This window comes from Halichoerus grypus, chromosome 4 (genome assembly GCF_964656455.1).
Source record: "Halichoerus grypus chromosome 4, mHalGry1.hap1.1, whole genome shotgun sequence".
Classification (NCBI taxonomy): Eukaryota; Metazoa; Chordata; class Mammalia; order Carnivora; family Phocidae; genus Halichoerus; species Halichoerus grypus.
Window position 1 is genome coordinate 67,698,565 of NC_135715.1, and position 22,178 is coordinate 67,720,742.

Sequence of the window (22,178 nt, forward strand, 5' to 3'; positions counted from 1 at the left end):
CTACGAAGTACCTCCTGCGCGGGAACCGGGCAGGGCGGAGACTCGGGTGCCACCCTTCCGGGGGGCGAGAGAAAGAAACGCCGGGGCCGCGATTTCTCTGGAAGGTTCCGAGAGAAAGGTGCGCGCGCCCCCTCCGCGGGCAGCGGGAGATGCGGCACCAGATGGCGCTGCCGCACCGAGAGCCGGAGCCTGGGTGACTACGGGGACGGGAAGAGGCGTCACCGGATCCTTTCCTTCGTGTCCTTCGCCGGAAATGCTCGCTGGCGCCAGCCTCTGGTCCCGGATATTAAGACTTCTGGAGAGTTCCCGCGTGAGGGCGGAGCTAGGACCGGAACCGAACGGCGACCGTCGGGCCTCGGGGCGGAAGCCCCGGGCGGTGCCAGCGGGAGCTGCCTTGTGGCGCGCGCCTCTCCAAGGCGGGAGCGCGGGTCTGGGGGAGGTGGGGTACGTGAGGGGCGGGGCCTCGCCATGCGCGTGCGCACTTTCGGGGACGTAGTCGCCGCTGGCGTGTGCGTCTTTCTCCATTTTTGCATGTTTGCTGGCCTGGCGAGGCGGAAGTGGTGACGTAGTAGTCCCCCCCCCCCCCCCCCACCGCCCACAGGGTTAGGGTTTCTAGATGTGAGTCAGGTTTCTGGAAATCTTTGTGGAAAGTTAATGGTATATGAGGTAAAAACTCGAGCTGTATTTTCCTCTTGACTCTAAAGCGATCCAAATGTTTGCTGGGCGCGGTCCCAGTGCTGGTATGGACCCAGCCTTTCCCTCTAAATCTCTGGACCGGCTTGATCCACCCACTGTTTCTTTAAGCATCAAACCTGAGGCCGTAGGGATGTCACAAGGAAAGGGACTCAAGGCAAATAGACTATTTCTTTGGAACCCAAAACAATTATTTAAGGAAGCGTGTTTTTGCTTTTTAACAGTGCTTCTCAGGAATTTAAGGAGTTCAGTCGACTTTTTCTGTTTTTGTCAGTGTAAACATTTTATATTTTGTGCTTTTTGTGGTGTAGTCTTGCTCTTGATCTTTGTTAACTAAAGGAAGGCTGCTTGTACAAAGCGTTCCAGAGGAAGATTCTGCCGTTTTTTTATTTTTGCGAAGTAGAGAGGCAAACCACTTTTATGGATGGACGGACCATAGTAACTAGTGAAAAGTGCACTGGTTTTGTTTTGGTTTTAGATGCAGCATGGAAACAACTAAGACGTTGAAAAAGTAAATCTGTATCCATCCCCATTATCCATTAATTTTAGATTGTAATTCTAAAAGTGTCAGCTGCAAGGTGCCTGGTTCTCCCAAGAAATGTGTTCAGTTTTGGTAAACACTTTTGTTTCTGTGTTTCAGAGCTCTTTCTGTTCTGTGGCCTACATAAGAACTGAGAACTTGGGAAAGCCAGAGCGAATAGAGACTTAAGCGGATATACTGAGAGAAACAGGTGGACTGGGGAATACAAGAACATTAGATTGTCTCTAGTAGCTAAATGACGACATTTTAGTGTTTCTCAATAAAACCTTTTGGGTGGTCTTGGTAGTAGGTGTAAAGAAAGCTGTTGTGGCTTGAGGAGTGCCATCACATATGTTTATATGAAAATCCAAGGAAAAAAAGTGGGCAATATTGCAGTATCATTAGGCTGACTAGAAATAGGACAAACAGGAGGCAAGATGTCCAGGAAAACTTTAAAAAGGAATAAAAATATAAAACATGTGAAGGAGAAAGAGTCAAAGCTGTGAAAATATGAAAGAGGCTGGTTTGGAAGACAGTAAGGGAAAAACAGTTTTAGATCTCAACCTGAATGTGTAGAATAAGGAATAAGTTCTTTATTAGACGTTTCAGCTTCGGATATCCTGCATGTATGTAGTTGAAAGAGTGCTTCATTTTGCCACATTATATCAGTAATTTACACTAACAGTTCTTCATAGTTTAAAAAATGCATGTTATTTATTTATTTTCACAAATAGTGGCATTTAAATCACTTGTCTGCAAATGCCTCAGTTCTTGTCCCTCACTACTGCTTGCCTGGCAAACCTGGCTCATGGTTGAACTCATGCATTTATGTTTTCTGTGCTTGCACCCAGAGCTTAACGATTGGATGAACTAACAACGATCTCACACCTAGATGGGCTCTCCACGTTGTCCAGTCATCCAACTCCTTTTCTCTAGTTACTTTACTGTCTTCCGGAAACCAAGTATTTCATTATTCTTTTTCCTTTCTCAAATTACCAACTGCCTCTTCAACCAGTGACTTTGCTTCATATTTTATTAAAAAATAAAATTGTGAGCTTAAGCCAAGAATTCTTTTTTCTAGCATCTACTCTACCCACACCTGTACTTTTTAAACATCTTCCATCTAGTTTAAAAGGATGATGGGTCTTTCTATCAAATGCAAACACTTGATTCTGTTAGTCTTTCATTTTAGCCAGTTGAGTGGGTATATGGTGTTAGTTTTATTTTTGTGAAGTGTGTTTAAAACTTTTGCCCATTTTTAAAATGGAGTTTTTCTTATAATTGAGTTGTAGGAGTTGTTTATATATTATGTACATTATTTTCTTTGTAATTTATTATTGTTTTGTGATAAAAGCACTTCACATAAGATCTACCCTCTTAGCAAATTTTTAAGTATATAACACATTGTTGTACTATTGGCACTGTGCTGTAATCTCTAGAACTTATTCATCTTGTATAACCAACTTATATATTCATCTTGGTTATACAAGACTCTGACTAATACTTCTCCATTTCCCCTTCCCCTTGTACACATGTTTTTTGTCAAAGTGTGTGTTGTGAATATTTTTCTACCAGTTTGTGGCCTGTCTTTTCATTTTTTTAATAGCGTATTTTGAAGAGCATTTTTTGTAAGTTGTATTTTTCTAGGAATTTGTACATATTATCCAAATATTAAAGTTCATTAGCATAAAGTTGTAAATAAAATCCTATTATGTTTTTAATACTCACAATTTACAAAAAAAAAAAAAATACTCACAATTTACTACATTTAAGCCTATTATCCATTGAAGGTTAATTCATCTGTATGGTATAACAGTAGGAGTTGATATTCATATTTTTCAAAATGAGAATCCAGTTATTCCAGTTACATTTGTTGAAAGGATTATCCTTTTCCCCATTGAATTACTTTGGCACCTTTGTCTGATTTTCTGAGTATTCAGTTCCATTGATAAATATATGTCTATCCTTATGCCAACTTATCCAACTTCGTTTTTCCTAAAAATTGTTTTAGTCATTCTAATTTCTTTGCATTTTAATATAAATTTTAGAATCAGCATTTCAATTTCTGAAAAAGCCTGCTGGGATTTTGATTGGGATTCTGTTGAATCTTCTGATCAGTCTGGGGAGAATGACATCTTAACAATATTGAGTTTTCAAATCTATAATCATGGCATATCTCTCCATTTGTCTTGGTCTTTAATTTCTCTATGTAATTTTCAGCATACAATCTTGCACATATATTGTTAAATTTTTTCATAAGTATTTCATGTTTTTTTTATTTTATTATAAACGTATTGTTTAAATTTCCAGTTTTGAGTCATTATATTTTTTAGTTCTAGAATTTTCATTTGATTCTTATAGATTCTACTTCTCTTGTGAAATCCTGAAGTCTATGCCTAATAACTCCAATATTTAGATCATCTATTGTCTTTTTCTTATTCCTGTTTCCTGATGTGCCGAGAACTTCTTAATGGAATGCTGTCTTTGTTTATGAAAAAATTAGACTCTGAGCAATGTTTTTACTTCCATAAAAAATTTTACTTTTGCTTCTGTCAAGAAGGTAGTCCAGGGGTAGAGCACCTTAATCTGTATGGTTTTCAGTCTGTTAGGTCTGGTCTATTTCAGGTCCCTTCTTATTCCTATGATGGCCCTTTTCTGTGTCTCAACCAAAAGCCTGAGGTATTTTCATTTTTTTTTTTAATATATTTTTTAAGATTTTCTTTACTTATTTGAGAGAAAGAATAAATGAGAGAGAGAGAGCAAAAGCCAGGGGTGGGGAGAGGCAGAGGGAGAAGTAGACTCCCTGCTGAGCAGGGAGCCCAATGCGGGACTCAATCCCAGGACCATGGGGTCATGACCTGAGCCGAAGGCAGATGCTTAACTGACTGAGCCACCCAGGCACCCCCTGAGGTATTTTCAAAGGCCATTCCTCGTTGGTTGTCCTTGAACTCCAGTTTTTATTTTCTCAGAACCATGGGACTCCCAAAAGCTATTCTTGGCTTCTCTACTTCTTAGCTGCCATGTTCTGAGTGACTTTCCAGCTTCAGGAACCGCTTCCAAATTGGCAAATAAGTCAAAGGGAAAAACAGTTGAATATGGGCAGACTTCTCTGTACCTTCTCTCCAGGATCTGTCCTCTCAAGATGACATCAAAAATATCCTTTTTGTATTTTTAACCAGCTTTTCTAGTTCCTCATTAAAAGTATAGGCGTGATTTAAAAAAAAAAAAAAAGGAAGGAAGAGAAAAGAAGTACATCATTGGCAGAAGTGGAAGACCTTCTTAACTTAAGTCTCAATGATGCAGGGTGCCTGGGTGGCTCAGTTGGTTAAGCCTTTGGCTCAGGTCATGAAGGAGCCCTGCATCTGGCTCCCTGCTCAGCGGGGAGCCTGCTTCTCCCTCTTCCTCTCCCTACTGCTCCCCCTGCTTGTGCTCTCTCTCTCTCTCTCTCTCTTAAATAAATAAATAAAATAAAAAAAGACTCAATGATTTTTCCTGTATCAGGGTTACCATTTCTTGTCCTCAAACACCAGAAACAATTCAGAAGACACACCAATGGCTTTCTGTCTTGCTTCTGGAGGTGTCTCTAGGGCCTCCTGGAAGTGATACCCCCTTGCCACAGATGGGTTCCTAGGAAATACCCTTAGTTCTCTTTAGAGTATGCCTACCTATGTCTTCTGACCTCTACTCCTTCTATCGAGGGTCCCAATGTAGTATTGTTTTCATGCAAACCAAGTACAACTCACTGTAGCTATAAAACTGAATTTATAGAATTATAGAAAGAATATGTAAGAACATATTCTTACAAGTATATGTTCCAGTCAGGCAGGAATAAATGCATCCCTTTATTTTTATAGATATCAATAAAGAGATATACGCTTCCCAAACAGAAAATGGATTTGATTTCTTACTGTAATCTCAAGCAATAATTATATAAAACATTGCCCACCAGCTCATGGGTATGCTATAGAAAGGTCAGAATGGGCAGGACTTAATCCCAGATTCCCCACTTCTTGGTGGAGGATTAAGTTATTTAAGTTTTGTAAGCCTCAGTTCCCTAATTTGAAAAACAATATGTCTACTTTCCAGGGTGATTGTTGGCTTTAAAAAAGGTACTATTTATGAAGTGTCTGATACATGATAGGTTCTATTATTATGTATAAAATTATTATATAGATTTCAGGGATTTGTCCACATGGCAGCACTGTTTCAGAACCCACAATATTTTGAGATTTCTGCTCATCACATACTTTGCTTTATTCAGTAAACATTGATTGATCCTCTGTTAAATACTGAACACTGCACTAGTACACTAGGATGCAAAACTATGAAACAACTTGCCTCACAGGTCTGTAAACATAGCTTGTCCATTTTATTAAAAGCCACGGTCAGAACTGTTCCAAAACAGTTTCATCACCCATAGTGTTCAAGTATAACACTTTGTGATTTTGTTCTCTTGCTGCTATTTAATGAATCCTGAAATAGTTTTTGTTACCTAAAATAAAACTTGATAGAGTTTAACTTAGAATAAAATTCAATATAAAGCAGCTCTAATATGAATAATTTCCAAGGGAATTTTATTGCTAACAAACCAATAGAACACTATTGTGAGGCAGTTTCGCTTAGAAAACTATATGACACAATGGAACATGAGTTCGGCTTTAGCATATTAATAATTAGCCTGACTCATCCAAAGACTGGAGGATAGGCTGTTATCAAACATCATGGGAAGTTCTGTTCAGTGTGCTGGCAGAGGGCTTTCTTCTTTCTTTAAGGGGAAAACCAATTTATTTTATAGTTGAATGTCCATAAAAAGAACGATCCGCCGGCTTTTCCATTTTAACCCTGCTCTTCAGATTGTTCTAGCTCTGACACAGTTGTAAGCTCCTTGAATACAAACACTTGTCCTCAGGTTTTACCATGTCAACTCTCATACCCATTTCTAAGGTCTACTTACTTAATTTCTACTTTATCAAGGGAGCATAACAGTTTTGCAGTAAATATGAACTGAGTAATTTTATAAGATTCTCAGATCCAGTAAGAGATTCTCCCGTGATTAAAAAACACCATTCAAAATCAAATACTCTATTTTCTGAGCTTGATTTCCTTTATTATTTGGTGCTTTGTTTTTGTTTTCCTAATCCATAGAACAAACAAATACAGCTTAGAACAGATAAAATAAAAAAATTCTTACAGTATCAACTATAAAATTATCCAAATTATGTTTCACTGATTAAATTTTCTAATTTCCTTGCTTTAAAAATACATGTACAAAGAAGTAATGGCAATACAAGTTAGTAATCTTATTCACCATTTCAGTCTTGCCTCACCATTTTTTTTTTCTACATTTGAGTTCCCAGTTCTCTTAACTGTATTACTGGGGTTTCACATTTAATTGTATCTATTCTATAATTGGGTAAACTTGAATTATTTGAAATTCTTTTGGAACAGTCATACATTGAATTCATTTACATGCACACACAAAAAATTAACTGTCAAATCTAGAGTGGCTTTCCCATAACCCTGCTCTATTAATGTCTTAAAAATCACCAAATGCTCTTATTCCAGATCATGATGAGGTCAATATGGAGTGTTAAACCTGACCTCTATGTGTTCTATAAAGGATTGCTCAGTCCTATTACAATCCAGTAGTTTAAGTATAGATTTTCTGGCAGTCATCTTGGCTTTTATAATGTGCCTAGATGGAACAGTAAAACAAATGTGCCTTTTACTACTCTGAATGGGGTTATTGTAGAGATATAAGAAGATGCCATAAATAAGGGTGCAACATTTCCTTTATCCCCAAAACACAAATAGTCATATTGAGAACTGGAACATACTTACTTCAGCTTTTGTAATAAGAGAAAGAATATAAGTTTTCTATGTTCAAAATAAAGTTAACCTTAGTACATAACAACCGATATAGTACATAACAACTCTCTGCGCTGCCTCCCTTTGGAGCAGCCCTTTGTCATATCCCTTTAATTCATACAATTGAATTATTTTTAAAATTAAAACAGCAAACTGACATTTTCTCTCAATTATCTGCTTCTTGAAGTTTTGTTTTTAAATTACTGAAAATCAACTATATCCTTAATTGATTGCCTTTGGTTTTCTGTGGTAAAATGTAAAATACAAAATGTATTTTAGTTAAGTGTATTAATTTGAAATTGTTATAGTTCAAAAATAATTCCACATGACTCTTCCTCAACTGCTTTTAAATTATAAGTAATCATTATCATGATTAAATATTTAATTATCTATGCTACACTGCTTTTGAATCCTCGATATGAGTGTTCACATGATGACTTGGTGCTAAAATTTCCAGTTAGTGCCTTTGTTACTTTGGTTTTTATTTTTGGCCACTCATATTCAGATTTACATGATAATGAAAACCCATTTTTGTTTCTTGTATTTTGTCTGGAATTTGGAAAAGTTACTAGATGAGAAAAGAATGATGTCTTCTTTCATCAAGAAAACAATGCATTTTAATTTTCCCTACTGTCCATCTTTGGGGTGAGTGTTTCATTTGGATGGTAGATTAACACAATTTATAGATTAATGAAAGAAAATTCAGTTTTTATAAAATTATCTTAAAACAGACACAATCCCTACCCTCATGGTGTTTACAGAAGGCACTTAATGATTAGATTAAGAAGAAGGTAAATATATCTGAAGACATTGAAATGTTCGATAGCCATTTTTAACAGTATTTCAACAGTGGATTATATGAATAAAAGAAATATAGTAGAAAAGAAAATGTTCTTTTCTGCCTACATAACAGTATACATGATCCCAAAATAGAGGCATGAAAAATGCATGAAAAAAATCAAGCATATGGTTTCAAACATCTTTAAAACAAGGATTACATGATTAAATTAAATGATTAAAAGGCAAAAGACCTTTTAAAAATGTTGAATTCAAAAGTCTACCTTAGGAATTATGTTTAAATCCAAAGGAAAACACACCCTTCTCCTCTATCTTCAACTATTTTCCTTGTTTTGTTCAGAACACTCTTACATAGCTTAGAGAACTTTACACACAACAGCACATCAGCCAGTGAAGTCATTTGGCTCTCATTGAGCTTGAGTACCATTCCAAAGAAGATATTCTGATACCCCCAAATAACATAAAAGGCCTGATCTTTTATAGTAGGAGACTCCAAGATGTAAAACAGAGTGACATTGTATTGATAATGAGAAACCTGAGACTAGAAAATTTAGTAAAAAGCTGACTAGGTTAATAAAAGGTACTATTTCAGGACTGCTGATTGGCTTTTCTTGCCTGGCCCAAGGCATTCTTGTTGTAATATATTAACTCCACTTACCTCTACTTATTGATCAGTAACTAATTATTGAAAAATTCTAAGTACAAAGTTCTTTATAATATTCTGATGAATATGAAGTAAGTATAAAATATGTCCTTATTTTCTAGGAACTTTGAGAATAATTGGAGACACTCATCCAATGGGAAATACCCTATGATCAGGTAAGAGATGATATCTCAGACTGTGATAGCAAAGAAGGGCACTGATAATGAGAGCCATCATTGTTAAGGGCCTAGCATGTGTGTAGAGCTTTCCTCCAGAGCTGGACAGTGTTGAAAGGATTGGGGGAAAAGATCCAGGTTTACATGGCCAGTAGTGTAATAATCTGGAATTGATATTCTTGGGGCTTGACTGATATTTAAAGCAGGCTCTCTAAATTCCTCTGCCTGGAATATCCAACTACAGTACTCTAAGATGGGCCTTGTTCCCCAACTGACCACTTAAGACTTCAACCAACACTTAGCCGTGGACATCTGAGGAGTTCACCTCACCCAGATTCTTTTGGCTTCTCCAAAGAAGTAGTTCTTTCCCTTAAGTATATCTCTTGGCAATGTAGTCCTTCCTAAGAGACTTCTTGGCTGGTTTCTTCATCTGGAAGGTGTGCATCTGGTCCACACAAAGCACTTGCCCTTCCTTGGCTAAGCTGTACGTAGAAGTACAGTGAGTTCCTAACATGGCTCTTTCTCTCTGGCTCTGTTGCCTTAAGTGAACATAGGCATTGCTACACTTTACGGTCCTCTTACTGAGTCAGACACCAGATATGAATCAGACTAATTCATAATTCCATGAGATAAAGGAAAAAATTGCTCAGAAGTACAAGTAACATAAATTTCTCTCCTATGTTTTCATGAAAAGAATTGTATACACACATCATACTATACACAAAACTCAGTTCCAGGTGTATTAAGAGCTTAAGAGTAAAAGTCAAAGCTTGAAAACTTTTGGAATGTTTTTATGACTTGAGAATAGAATTTCTTAAAAGATATATTTTTTTAAAAGTCCACAAAAGAAAACTAAATGAAGGGATCAGAAGAAATTCTAAATAACTGTATTTCAGAAAACTTTTCTGAAATAAAAAGGATTTGAAGTTACATGTTGAAAGAGCTCACCATACACTTAAGAATATCAATCCAGAATGATGAACACAAAGATGTTCTAGTACAATTATTGGGTTTAAGAGAAAAAATACTCTTTGACTAGGGGGAAAAAGCATGTAATCTATCGGAGATTATAATTAGATAATCATCAAACTTTTCAAGAGCAACTCTTTCTGTTCAAAGAAAATAAGATTTTCTCATTTCTTTAGATTCTCAAGGAAAGAAGACATGAGCCAAACATTTTGTATCCAGTGAAACTGACTTTCAAATGAAAAAAGCACCGGGAGTCTTCAGCTCTTTCTGAAGAATCTACTAGAGATTGAGCTTCAGGTAACCTAATGACCAGAGAGACATCAACAGAAGAACTGGTGAGCATTGAATATGTAGTTCTTAGTAGGACTAAGACGAAATGAAGGCTAAGAGAATGAGAGTATAGTACATAATGGTTAAAAATGTAGAAAGGGATGGAGAATTGGGGAGAGCATACGCAAAAAAAATTTTTTTAAGTGTTTTTAGTACTCATGTGGTGGTAGTATTGATATTGTTATTTTGAGACTATTCTGTGTGTAATATGAGGTTTTTTTTTTTAAAGATTTTATTTATTTTTACAGAGAGAGAGAGTGAGAGCAGGAACACAAGCAGGGGGAGCGGGAGAGGGAGAAGCAAGCTTCCCGCGGAACAGGGAGCCCAATGTGGGGCTTGATCCCAGGACCCTGGGATCATGACCTGAGCCGAAGGCAGACGCTTAACGGCTGAGCCACCCAGGCACCCCATGTGTATAATATGAGTTAAAAACAAATGAGTAACTATGGGATTTGTAGCCTGTGTCCTTGGGAACCAATGTTCTCAGTGTAGAAGGAAGGGGAAACAAATGTAATAGCTTAGAGATTAAATAAAAGTACTGTAATCCTAAATTTGAATTGTAAGTATCAATATGAACTCATGAAGTACCTCTCTTTTTCCCCTGTGGAAAACAACTAGAAACTAATTACCAACCCAGTAGCAATGAGTATTGTATCCTTATTGTGTAGAATGTATTTTTGGAATGCAATTTCTCATTAAAAGAAATCAGAGCTTCTTGAAAATTTTCTAATTCTAGATTTAAGGGATGAAATGTACAAGATGAACCTAGAATAGCTTGTTATTTTATGGCTAGGAAGCTATCAAATACTACTTGAAAAGGTTCCTATTGGCCAAAGGTAGAACAATGTGAACTTCAATCATGAGAATAATTGCAATGGATTGAAACTCATCAAATATATTTAAATCCATGTGTTCATAATGATATTTTTTAAAAAGAATTATCATTTTTAGAAGATAATAGGAAACCAATTCATTATCTTGAAAACTAATAATGAAGTGAAAGACTTAAATATTTATCCTGCTTTCCTTTATGAACCGTAACACTGGTTAACCAAATAGTAAATGAGGGAAACATCTCTATATGAATATATTCCAACTCATAAATGAAAAAAGAATTAAAATATAATCATGTTGCAACCCTTAATAAATTCAGAAATATAGGTAGTTAGCATCACTGACTAATATAAAAAAGAAAGACAATCAGGTATTATATATTTCTTGATGGAAGCACTCAGCGCTACCAAGAGTCATGGAACCCAAATCGGATTCACATACTGATTTTCAGAAAAACAGAAGACAGGAACAAGTTAAAATGTACTATTGAACATGCAATTTGCAAAATTTGGACTGTGGAAAACTACAGAGTGTAGAAAAACTTGGGTTTTTCAACAGGTAAATTGTAACAGAAATAAGTTATGGATTAAGAGAGTTAAAAGATATCAAAAAAATTTATAGAGGCTGCACTAACTTTAGCATCTAGGGATACACATTTGACTGATAAAGCTATGAAAAATGCAAGGAAATAATAACTGTAAAAGTCCATAACAATTCCTTTTGGGAGGAAGAAGGAGATTAGAATTGGTATGGAGGATATTGGGGGATTTTGTTAGAGGAATGGGGCAGAGTTCTGGCAACATTTTACTTCTTGACCAAATGGTAGTTAAAAGATTCTTCACAGTTGAGTTATTCATTAAGCTGTGCATCTGTTTGTGCACTTTTTTATATTTATAGTTGATGATAAAAACATTGTTTTGAAAAACCATTTGCAAAAAAGGGAGGGAGCAGAGGCAAGGGAGGTTGAACTCACATGAGAAATGTTGAGATACCAAGGCATGTTTAAACTCCTTGATACTTATATAATCTCCCTGTATTCTTTAGCTTTATCGTCGTAAAATACAACAACAAGAAATCCACAGGGTTCTCCTTACCTACAGGAAAGCGTCAAACTCCTTAATATGTGGCTTCTTATCTGAGGACCCCCATTTCACTCGCACACATCATGTGTTGCCATTATCCACTAGGCCCAGTCAGATGGAATCAGACGAAAATCCTCACTATTCTTTGAATATGCGATATTCTTTTTATGCTTTCATGTCTCTGGGATTCTCTTCCCCTGAAATAGTACTATTCTTCCTTCAAAACTCAGTTTAAAGGTTATTTTCTCTATGAACTCTTCCTTTTCCCCAGGCAGAATTATTTGCTGTATTGTCTGTGTTCCCATATCATTGTGTATATACTTTGGTTTAAATCCTTATAATATTATCAATCTATATGACTCTTTCTCCCTAGACTAGAGCTCTTCAAGAAAATATATTTATTTTTGTTTTCCCAGTGCTTGTACAGTGTTTGGAATATGAGGGAATGAATGAATGAATGAATGGAGACAAGAATTGAGTGGCTCCAAAGATAATTTGCCTAAGGAAGCCATTGGGTGCAGGGGAAAGATGCAGATACTGCAATCAACTATGTACAAGTGACAAAGCCACAAGACTGCCAAAGCATGTCCTATATGTCACTATGTTAAGCTGAACTGGATGTCATCATGAGTCTTCTGTGTTCTCACATCTTATGTTTTGTTCTGTCACTTCTGTATCCATCTTCAGTGGATCCCAGTGAGGGATTTGAAAAAGACATTTGGGTTCTTCAATCAGCATGGCGCTTTTCCTTGGTCAGTATGTGTTGGGTCTCCACTGACTGTTTTGTGGTACTTGATCCATCAGCAAGGGTGTAGTCATAGATCTCATAGAGGTTATAATACAATTAGAACTCTGGCTTCCTGGGGCACCTGGGTGGCTCAGTCGTTAAGTGTCTGCCTTTGGCTCAGGTCATGATCCCAGGGTCCTGGGATGGAGCCCTGCATCAGGCTCCCTGCTCAGTGGGAAGTCTGCTTCTCCCTCTCCCTCTCCCCCTGCTTGTGTTCCCTCTCTCGCTGTGTCTCACTCTGTCAAATAAATAAATAAAATCTTAAAAAAAAAAAAAAAGAACTCTGGCTTCCTGAAGTCCTAACAACATCTTGATACAATATGTGCCAAAAAACAAAATGGAAAATAATAAATAAAATCTTATTAGTAGGTCCTATTAATATCACCATTTTTAATCTAATGAGATGGCAGAGACAATGAGAACTTAAGTAACTTGCTCAGGTCACACAACAGTAAGCAGAAAAAGCATAACCTGAATTTAGGCAGCAGCCTGCTTTTGCTACACTCAGTACAAGCACTAAATAAATAGTAATTATTGTGATAGAGAAGAGGAATCTTGTGTCTAAAAAACTAGGAATACAAAAAACTAGAAGGCCTCTCTCAGATGGATCTGGAATCAAGTGTGTCTTTTTTAGTCTAATTTGGCAGGATAAGTAAATTAGTCCCAGTTATAGGAAGAACAGATTAGAAACATTGTCAAAAATGAATTCAATAAAAACTATTTTAGCTCAGCTCAGGAAAATTTTCAGTTTCTTCTTTGTGTTTTTAATGTTCTCCTGAAGGTTAATTACACAAGCTTCTCTTTTGAGATACAGAACACATCTACTACTTGAAAACTAAATGGCAAAGGTGACTTTGAGTCTTTGCATAGTTTTGACCTTTGGCTCACTTCATTTATATTTGGGATCAAAAACTGATGTTACATTATTTATGCCTATTGTTGCAACTGGATATTAAGTCAGTATTTTAAATGTTTTAAAATATGGATGTTTCTTTATAAATGTTGTGCTTTCCTCTAAAAAATTAAATGTAATGGTCTTCAATTTCCAAATCAGTTAATTAGTAAGATTCTTCTTTGCAAATGAGGAAATTAGAGAATGGCATGCTGTACTTTTAAATAATATATAAAAATTAGAATATTGTATATTTTAGAAATGTCATAGAATTTTTTAAAGAAAAGGATTATTTGTATTCCCATTTTTTATTTCTTTTCTTCTGAAAAGAGTAAAATGAGTCAAATAATTTGCTGTTTATCTGTTCTTAGACTTGGACAGTCAACAATAGCACACCACTTCAATTTTTGGTATATTTGAATAACTGTAAATATTTTAGCAACTTTTTTCTTAGCTCTCTTAATATGAGATTTTGGCCCACATTAGGAAGAGAATTTCCTTATTGGTTTCTTGCACTTCTATGTCATGACTCAGCTGTATATAGGAAAAAATATTCAATTATTATTACATCAGTGAAGTCTAATACTCTAGGGCTAATATTTACACATGGCAACCTTTGAGAATGACTATAGGGATAGCATTTTAAAATTTCTTTGTCCAGGAGAAAAACAAATAAAGAGGCATTATTTGAATAACGTATGAACTGTAAAAAGTAAGTAATGGATAAAAAGACCTAGGGGAAAAAAAAAATTTGGAAAATCAGAAATTATTTCCAAAAGAGCTATCAAGTCTGAAGAAAAAATTTTATTCAGGTATTTCATAGTTATAAAAACATTAAATTAAACTTTGAAATAACCTAGTTGTATTGTAGAGACTAAGATATAAAAGAAAAAATCCAATTTAAGAAAAATATTCCAATTTTTTTGCTCCAAATAGGAACAAAACCTTATTAAATATTTCTCTAGCCTTGTCATTTTTTTCAAAGAAGAAAACAGTTCTCTTTCTTGTGGCCACTGGGGCTTCCCATTTGTAATGGTTCTAATAAAATACTTCAAATGGTTTTCATTACTTAAAATTCCTGTCACTTGATCCTCAGAACACCCAGAGCAGAGCAAATAATATCATTATTTTCTCTATTTTCATAGGTTCATTATTCTTTTATCCATTCATTTACTTGTCATGTACTAACATAATAATAGCTATCATTAATTCATCATTTACTGTGTACCAGGCATATATAAACTCCCTACAGTCCAGCATTATTATTTCTAGTTTTACAGAGAGGCATCTGAAGTACAGAGAAGTGAAGTAATTTGTTCATAGTCACACAGCTAGTGAATGGCAGAGCCTAGCTTTGAACCCTGCACTCGAGCTCCAGAGCTGGCATTTTTAATCACTCTTCTGCTCTTTTGGTATGGTAGCTATAAAAGGCAATTAAAACTTGTGGTCTTATGGAAGAGACAGGCAGAGTAAAACATGGAAACAATTAACTTGTTCGTTCAAACAAAGATTTACTGAGTGTTCATTCTGTTTCAGACACTGTGCTAGGTGTGTGGTGGTAAACTAGACATACCTTGTCGTTACTCTCGTAGAGCTTACAGTTTAACTTTGAAGCTGCCCATTAAACAAACAATTATACTGTGAAACAAATGTTTTGATAGAGGAAGTACAGAAATCCACAGAAACCTCTCCCAGGAGTGATGCAAGGTTTCCCAGAGGCGGTGGTGATTAAGCTGAGATCTAACAAGTGAATTGACTTGTCTGCCTTAGTGGTGAGTCTGTCTAACCTAAATACTAGGCTCTTTCCACTAAATAACAGAAATAAAATTCGGAACAAGAAGGCTATAATATCAGATACAATATTATTTTAAAAGTACAAGAGTGTACATAGGTCTACTAATAAATTTGAAAGACTTTGTAATAGATAATGTTATATTAAAATATATATTGTCAAAATTCATTCAGGAGTCACATACCAGAATAGACCAAAACCAATGGGATAAATTAAACAAGTTCTCAAAAGGCCTGTGAGTCCTTTGAAATTTTCAAAGAATGGATAGTTCTCATGCAATATAAATTTTCTGAACCTCATTTATAAAGATGTATAGCTTCCATGTTTATTTTATGAAACTAACATCTTGATACAAAAGCTTGACAGAGGACAAAAATGAATATGAATGTAAAAATGCTAAAGAAAACAGCAGCTAACCAAACTGAGTAAGATTAAAAGGAATTGCTTATCACAACCAAGCACAGTTGATGTCATGCATGTAAGGATGGTTTAATAATTGTAAATATCGGGGCCCTTGGGTGGCTCAGTCAGTTAAGCGTCTGCCTTCGGCTTGGGTCATGATCCCAGGGTCCTAGGATCGAGTCCCACATCAGGCTCCCTGCTCAGGGAGGAGCCTGCTTTTCCTTCTCCCTCTGCCTGCCACTCCCCTCTGCTTGTGCTCTCTCTGTGTCAAATAAATAAATAAAATCTTTTAAAAAAATTGTAAATATCCGGGCGCCTGGGTGGCTCAGTTGGTTAAACGACTGCCTTCAGCTCAGGTCATGATCCTGGAGTCCCGGGATCGAGTCCCGCATCGGGCTCCCTGCTCGGCAGGGAGTCTGCTTCTCCCTCTGACCTTCCCCCCTCTCATGTGCTCTCTCTCTCTCACTCTCTCAAATAAATGAATAAATAAAATCTTTAAAAAAAATAAAAAATAAAAAAAATAAAAAAATTGTAAATCTCTTAGTGTAGTTGATTGATATGTCCAATTATCTAAAGGGAATTTGATGAATTCCAAGATTCATTATGATAAATAGTCTTTAAAGACTTGAAAGTTACTTTGATGATATAATATAGGAATGCATGGTTGGCTTAATACAAGATTAATATGATTTATAACTTAAGAGATTAAAGAAGAAAAATGTGATTATCTTAATAGATGGAGGAAATACATTCAGTAAAATTCAATATCTTTTCATTTAAAAATTTTTTATCAAAAGAAAGAAACTGCCTGATTAACACAAAAACAAAAACCATATACAGTCAGCATCACACTTAAATGGAGAAGTGTTGGAAGCATTCTCCTTAAAATCAGAAATAAGATCAATATATCTTTTACCTCCTCTAATCAGCACTGATTAGAGGTCCTAGCCTAGTAATAATGAAAATAAAAGAAAGAAAAGTAAAAGGAATAGGAAGGAAACAAAAGTATTATTAGTCCCATATATAAGAGTACAAAGACAACACCCCCAAGTATATAACATTAATTAAAAACCTTACATATATTTATGGACACAACATCAATTAAGAAAAATCAATTGAATTTTTATGTACCAATTACAGAACATACAAAATGTAAATCTTACGAAAAGGTATTACTTATAACAGTGCCAAAAATATCAAGTGCCTTAGCATGCATTCAAAAAGTGCTGTAAGTGGCCCTGCCTTTGCCATGGGAGCTCTAGAAAGCTGCTGGGTTGTTATGGTCAATTCCTTCCTACAGTTTCAGCCTCATTTCCTAATCTCTGCAGGTATCCATCATCCACAGGGCTAAGAGAAGCCCAGGCCTGTTAACCAGATGAGCGAGAGCTTATGATGGTATTTAGACAGAAGAGGGCGTGGGGATGGGGCTGGGCAAGGATACAAAGAGAAATCCAGGGGAGTTGAGAAATCTCTGAGGAGAATCAAGAGAGCTAAGTGCTCTCATTTGCCATGTGAGCCTCATCGAGAACTCATTCTCTTTAGCAATTGTTTTATGAAATGAAACAGCAAGACTCACCTCACAGAATGGCTGGGAAGAAGAAAGCGAAGTAATATATGTGAAAGTATCACACACGGGATCTTATATTTAATATTCTGTCAGCGAATGTCATTTTTTTCCTGAAGAAGATACAGTCCCTAACTTCCTGAAGGAGAAGACTGTCCCCACCTGCTGAGTTGTAAAAACAGCGACACCAGCAGTACTTACAGGGGCTTTCACGCAGTACACTGCAGCCTATTGAAATAGGTGCCAGCACCATCCTCATTTTACAAATGAGCCCACAGGGAGTTGTTCCTCTAGGCATCCGTCAAATTGTCTACACTAGTGGCAGAGATAGACATTAGCAGTAATCAGAAGAGCGTAGTGCTCATTGGTCAACCCAATGCCAACGCACTGCATTGTCAGCCCCCGTGGCTGCCAGTTCATTGTAGTCTTATTTGTTGTCTAAAGCTGCTTTTTTTGAAATTTAATAAGTCATATGTTTAAAAGTCAGTGTATACTTGAAGTAAGACATGGCCCCATTAGCTTCCTCGTGGCCTTTTCTCAAGGGCAGAAGTGTGTACACACTCTTCTATTTCCTCAAACCCTTCTAGGACATATTTTTGAGTTAGTAAGCTTCTAGTGTAAAGAACAAATCGGGATTGTTTTTAAAAGGTAAATATATAAAACATGTAACAGTGCCTGTCAAACATATGTTATCTACCATTATCATCACCATATCACTATTATTCTCATCATCATAGTCACTTCTTTTCACCACAGGAGAGCTGCGGCATCAAGAGTAAGAAAAATGTAATTTCCAAGCTTCACATTTAATGATTCCACTCAGACTTGGCAGGTTCCTATGGACTTACATTCCATTGGTCAAATATGCCAGGCACAAAGAAGTGTTCAATAAATGTCAGAAAGTATTGTTTTATAGGTGAACAAATTAAGATTTGAGGAAATTAAGTTCAAGGTTATATAGTTAGTATTTGGCAGTGCTACATTCATATACAATTCAATAAAATTTGTTTGTTCCAGATCTTTTATTCACCCTGCCCGCAAACAACCTGATGATCAATGAGTAAAATTTTAGTTAAATGAAAAATTCACATTTCTAACCTTCCCTACTTCTGTAGAACTTGATACTTGTTCCAGAAGAAATAGACCAGGATAGAACTTTGCACTAGAGGCTGCTAGGTAACTTGTATAAGTAACTTGGACGTAGAGAGATGTGGAAGACTTCCAAGCAGTGGGAAGAATTAATCAAGACAAACTTAATTACTCCAATTCAGTGAGGATTTATCCAACATTCTAGAAAAGGACTTTTACTGTATCTACAAAGTTTAGGATTCTCTTTATGCTAATATGTTTTTAGTAATTTTAATTCTATAGCTAACCCTCAGAAATATAAATTTATAATTTTTTCCCTACTTAACAAAATATATAAACTGAGATCTTAAAGCCTATAAGAATAATGTGGCTCTGTATGAGCCACATCTTATTATTTCCATTTTAAAGACACCTTTGGTTTTGAATTTTAGAAAGTTTTATGAGATGCCAATGTAGTACTATATTTTACCTTGGTAGATTAAAAGTAATTTTAATTTATAAATTTACATTCATTCACAAAAAGTTCTTAGGCTTAACTAGGCTGATCTCACTGAGCCTAATCATAAATGTCTTTGGAAAAATTATTAATATAGGGGAATATTCCACAGTTTATGTTAATTTTCAAAACATGTATTTTTATTGACTAATTGAGATGAATTACTGCCTAAGAATAATTCTTTGTATGTGAAAAATAACCTGCTTAAAATTTCTTTCTACAGAATTCTATAAATCTGAAGACTAAGCTTTAAAAAAAAAATCGTCAGAGGAAAGGAATTTGTAGAAATAAAACTGGAAACATCCAGAATCTTGATGGTCTGCCAAACCAGATGTCAACTGGAGCTCGACCAAAACCTAAAGTAAGTAGCTTTATTACAGAATATTCTGGGTGGAGTGTCATGTCCCATTCACGCAGTAAAGTCAACACCACATTTGCACATTCTCTATTACTTTTTTGTTTTAAACTCAGCACTAAGGTTGACCTGTTTTTCATTTTAACATGATTTGTAATAAATATATATAATATAATTAATATTTATAAAATTGGGAAAAAAATGCAGGCAGTGATTTTGCTAAGGCAAAATGGTTAGTTCATTGTCAAACGTAGAACCATAGCAGAGGATTATTTGCACTTCAATTAATTCCTTCATTATTAGTGAAAATTCTTGCTGCAATTGAAAATCTCCTTGAACTATTATTATAAAAGTCTTCCCTATTGGGATGGTCCATATCCCACCATGGTTCCAGAAATGAAGTATTACATTGGGGGACACATCTGGGAAACATCAGCTACAAACATTAACTGCACTTTAAGTAATTACCTTTGTGCTACAAAGCTAAATAATACCCAGCGATTTGTTGTTGTTGTACTTTTTGGTATATTTTTAATGAGGAAAAATTGACCAGCCTTTCTTATAGATATTTTACAATTTTTATATCTTTTTCCCAAATCTCTGTAATTTTTTCCGCTTTTTAAATTGAATCTAAAAGTACATCTTCATAAATTCTGACCAGTGTTGGATATAGAAGGATGTCAATAATAACTTGCAAGATTTTGTACAGTTGCATATGGTTCTTGATTTTACGATCCCTTGGCTGCTTTACAATGTTAAAAAAACAATAATAATTGTGCCAATAAATATGAAGGGCAAACATTATGTGTCTTCCTGACAAAAAACAACAGAAACTTCCTAAATTACCTCAAGGGATAATTTAAGACATTTCTTATATAGGGATGGTCAGGGTTAAGGGAAGCCAACTCTAAGATGGTTGCCCAGCAATATTTTTGTCCTTCAAGGGGGAATGCAGCCACAACCAAACTACAGTATGACAGAAAAAAGGCACAGGGAGTAAAGACCCATCTCTCTCCCTCCCAACTTCTAACCTCCTCTGAGACCTCCCGTTGGTTGACCTCATCAGGAAATCCAGAGGGAGGTATATTCAATTTAGCAATTGTGCCCCACAAGGCAAGATGGTAAAAAGCAGAGAATAGTTTTAGAGGGTCAAATAAAAAGTATTTAGCATGCATTAAAATAAAAATAGCATGGCAGCTACCATTATTAAATATGCAGTATGTTCTAGGCATGGTGCTAAGCTCTTCACACACATTACCTATTTAATTCATACAAGGACTCTACAACATAGACATTAGTACCTCCTTTTTTTAAAGATTTATTTATTTATTTTAGAAAGAGAGAGAGAGTGTGCGTGCGCACACACACACGGACACACACACACACTGAGAGGTGGGGAGTATGGAAGGGGAGAGGGAGAGAGAAACCCAAGCAGACTCCATGCTGAGCATGAAGCCTGATGCATGGCTCTATCTCATGACCCCAAGATCAGACCTGAGCCAAAACCAAGAGTTGGATGCTCAAACCAACTACACCACCCATGCACTCCTTCATTTTTAAGAAAAGAAACCTGACCTTCACAACAACATCATAAAGTTAGTGGGATAGGTATTAATGTTTTCCTGATTTTACAGATGAGAAAACCAAGGCCTATTAAAGGTAAGTCACTTGCTCGAAGTGGCAAAATTAGTACTTGAGTGTGAGCCTTCATACTTTTTCTCACTTTGCCATATCAACATACATGGCTTTGGGGAAGTTTTATAATGCCTTTAAGAGAAAAGATGAATATTACTAAGTGAAAGAAGCCAATCTGAAAAGGCTAGATACTGTATGATTCCGAAAACTACATGACCTTCTGGAAAAGACAGAACTATGGAGACAGTAAAAAGATCAGTGGTTGCAGGGGTTAGTGGGGAGGGAAGGATGAATAGATGGAGCACAGAGGATTTTTAGGTCAGTGAGACTATTACATATGATACTACAGTGGTAGATACCTGTCATTAGATATTTGTCAGAATCCACAAAATTTACACTACGAGTGAAACTTAAAGTAAGCTAGGGACTTTGGGTGATAACGATGTGTCAGTGTTGGTTCAACTGGAACAAATGTAACACTCTGGTCAGAGATGTTGGCAGTGGGGGAGGCTGTGCATGTGTGGGGGCAGGGATATATGGAAATCTCTGTACCCTCCGGTCAGTTTTCCTGTGAGCCTAAAGCTGCTCTAAAAAGTAAGGTTTATTTTCTAACTAAAAAGGAAAAGAAAAATAGAGTACATCTTAATTATATTTACTGTGATCCAGATTTTGTTTCTTTTTTGGTGAAGAATGACTTTTATATAAGGCTTTCTCCTCAGAACCTTCCTCAGCCCAAGAAGGAAACATTCATTACAAATCGATTGATTTTTTTAAGATTAACAATGAAAGTTAAAAAGGGGAAAGCCATTATTTTTAGTGTGATGCTATATTCCATTGCCTATTGCCTTTTAAGGGAATGTAATTTATTAAAGAGGCACTTGGGACCTTTTTTAGCTGATTTTCTAAGTTTCTTCATCCTCGTTACTTTGTTTTTACAATAAGCTCTTAATTATCCTGGGACAGGTAATTTATTTCCAAATTAGCTCATTCAGGATAGGGTAACTTTATGAATTATTAGGTAAGAAGTTAAGGAGTATTTTATTTTTTGGCCCATTCAGAACAAGATTATAATCTGAGTCCTCAGTCAATTCTCACTGACACAGAGTGTGGAGAGGAGGACTATATAGCCTCAGATGTTAATACAGGGATCTTTATATCCTCTGAAAATCTTTCTCTGTTATCTGTTTTCACTACCAATATGTCTATGAGCATTCCTTCTAAGATGTTTACTTATAAACGGAGCGTGCAAGCAG

At 36.0% G+C, this 22,178-nt stretch overlaps 1 protein-coding gene across 6 annotated transcripts in view; it reads left to right on the forward strand.

Moving 5' to 3' along the window:
* STARD13 (StAR related lipid transfer domain containing 13) overlaps nucleotides 1–22,178 on the forward strand; it is a 508,432-nt gene that overhangs the window by 118,603 nt on the left and 367,651 nt on the right. For 3 of the 6 annotated variants that reach the window (XM_078070466.1, XM_078070463.1, XM_078070467.1), the window contains 4 exons: nucleotides 8,645–8,698; nucleotides 9,844–10,002; nucleotides 12,330–12,665; nucleotides 19,159–19,296. In XM_078070466.1, coding sequence (XP_077926592.1) covers nucleotides 19,267–19,296 — 30 coding nt within the window. In that variant the 5' untranslated portion in view covers nucleotides 8,645–8,698; nucleotides 9,844–10,002; nucleotides 12,330–12,665; nucleotides 19,159–19,266. Of the gene's footprint in view, nucleotides 1–8,644; nucleotides 8,699–9,843; nucleotides 10,003–12,329; nucleotides 12,666–14,840; nucleotides 15,365–19,158; nucleotides 19,297–22,178 lie in introns of those variants that run through there. The other 3 variants (XM_078070464.1, XM_078070465.1, XM_078070468.1) reach the window with 3 other exon arrangements.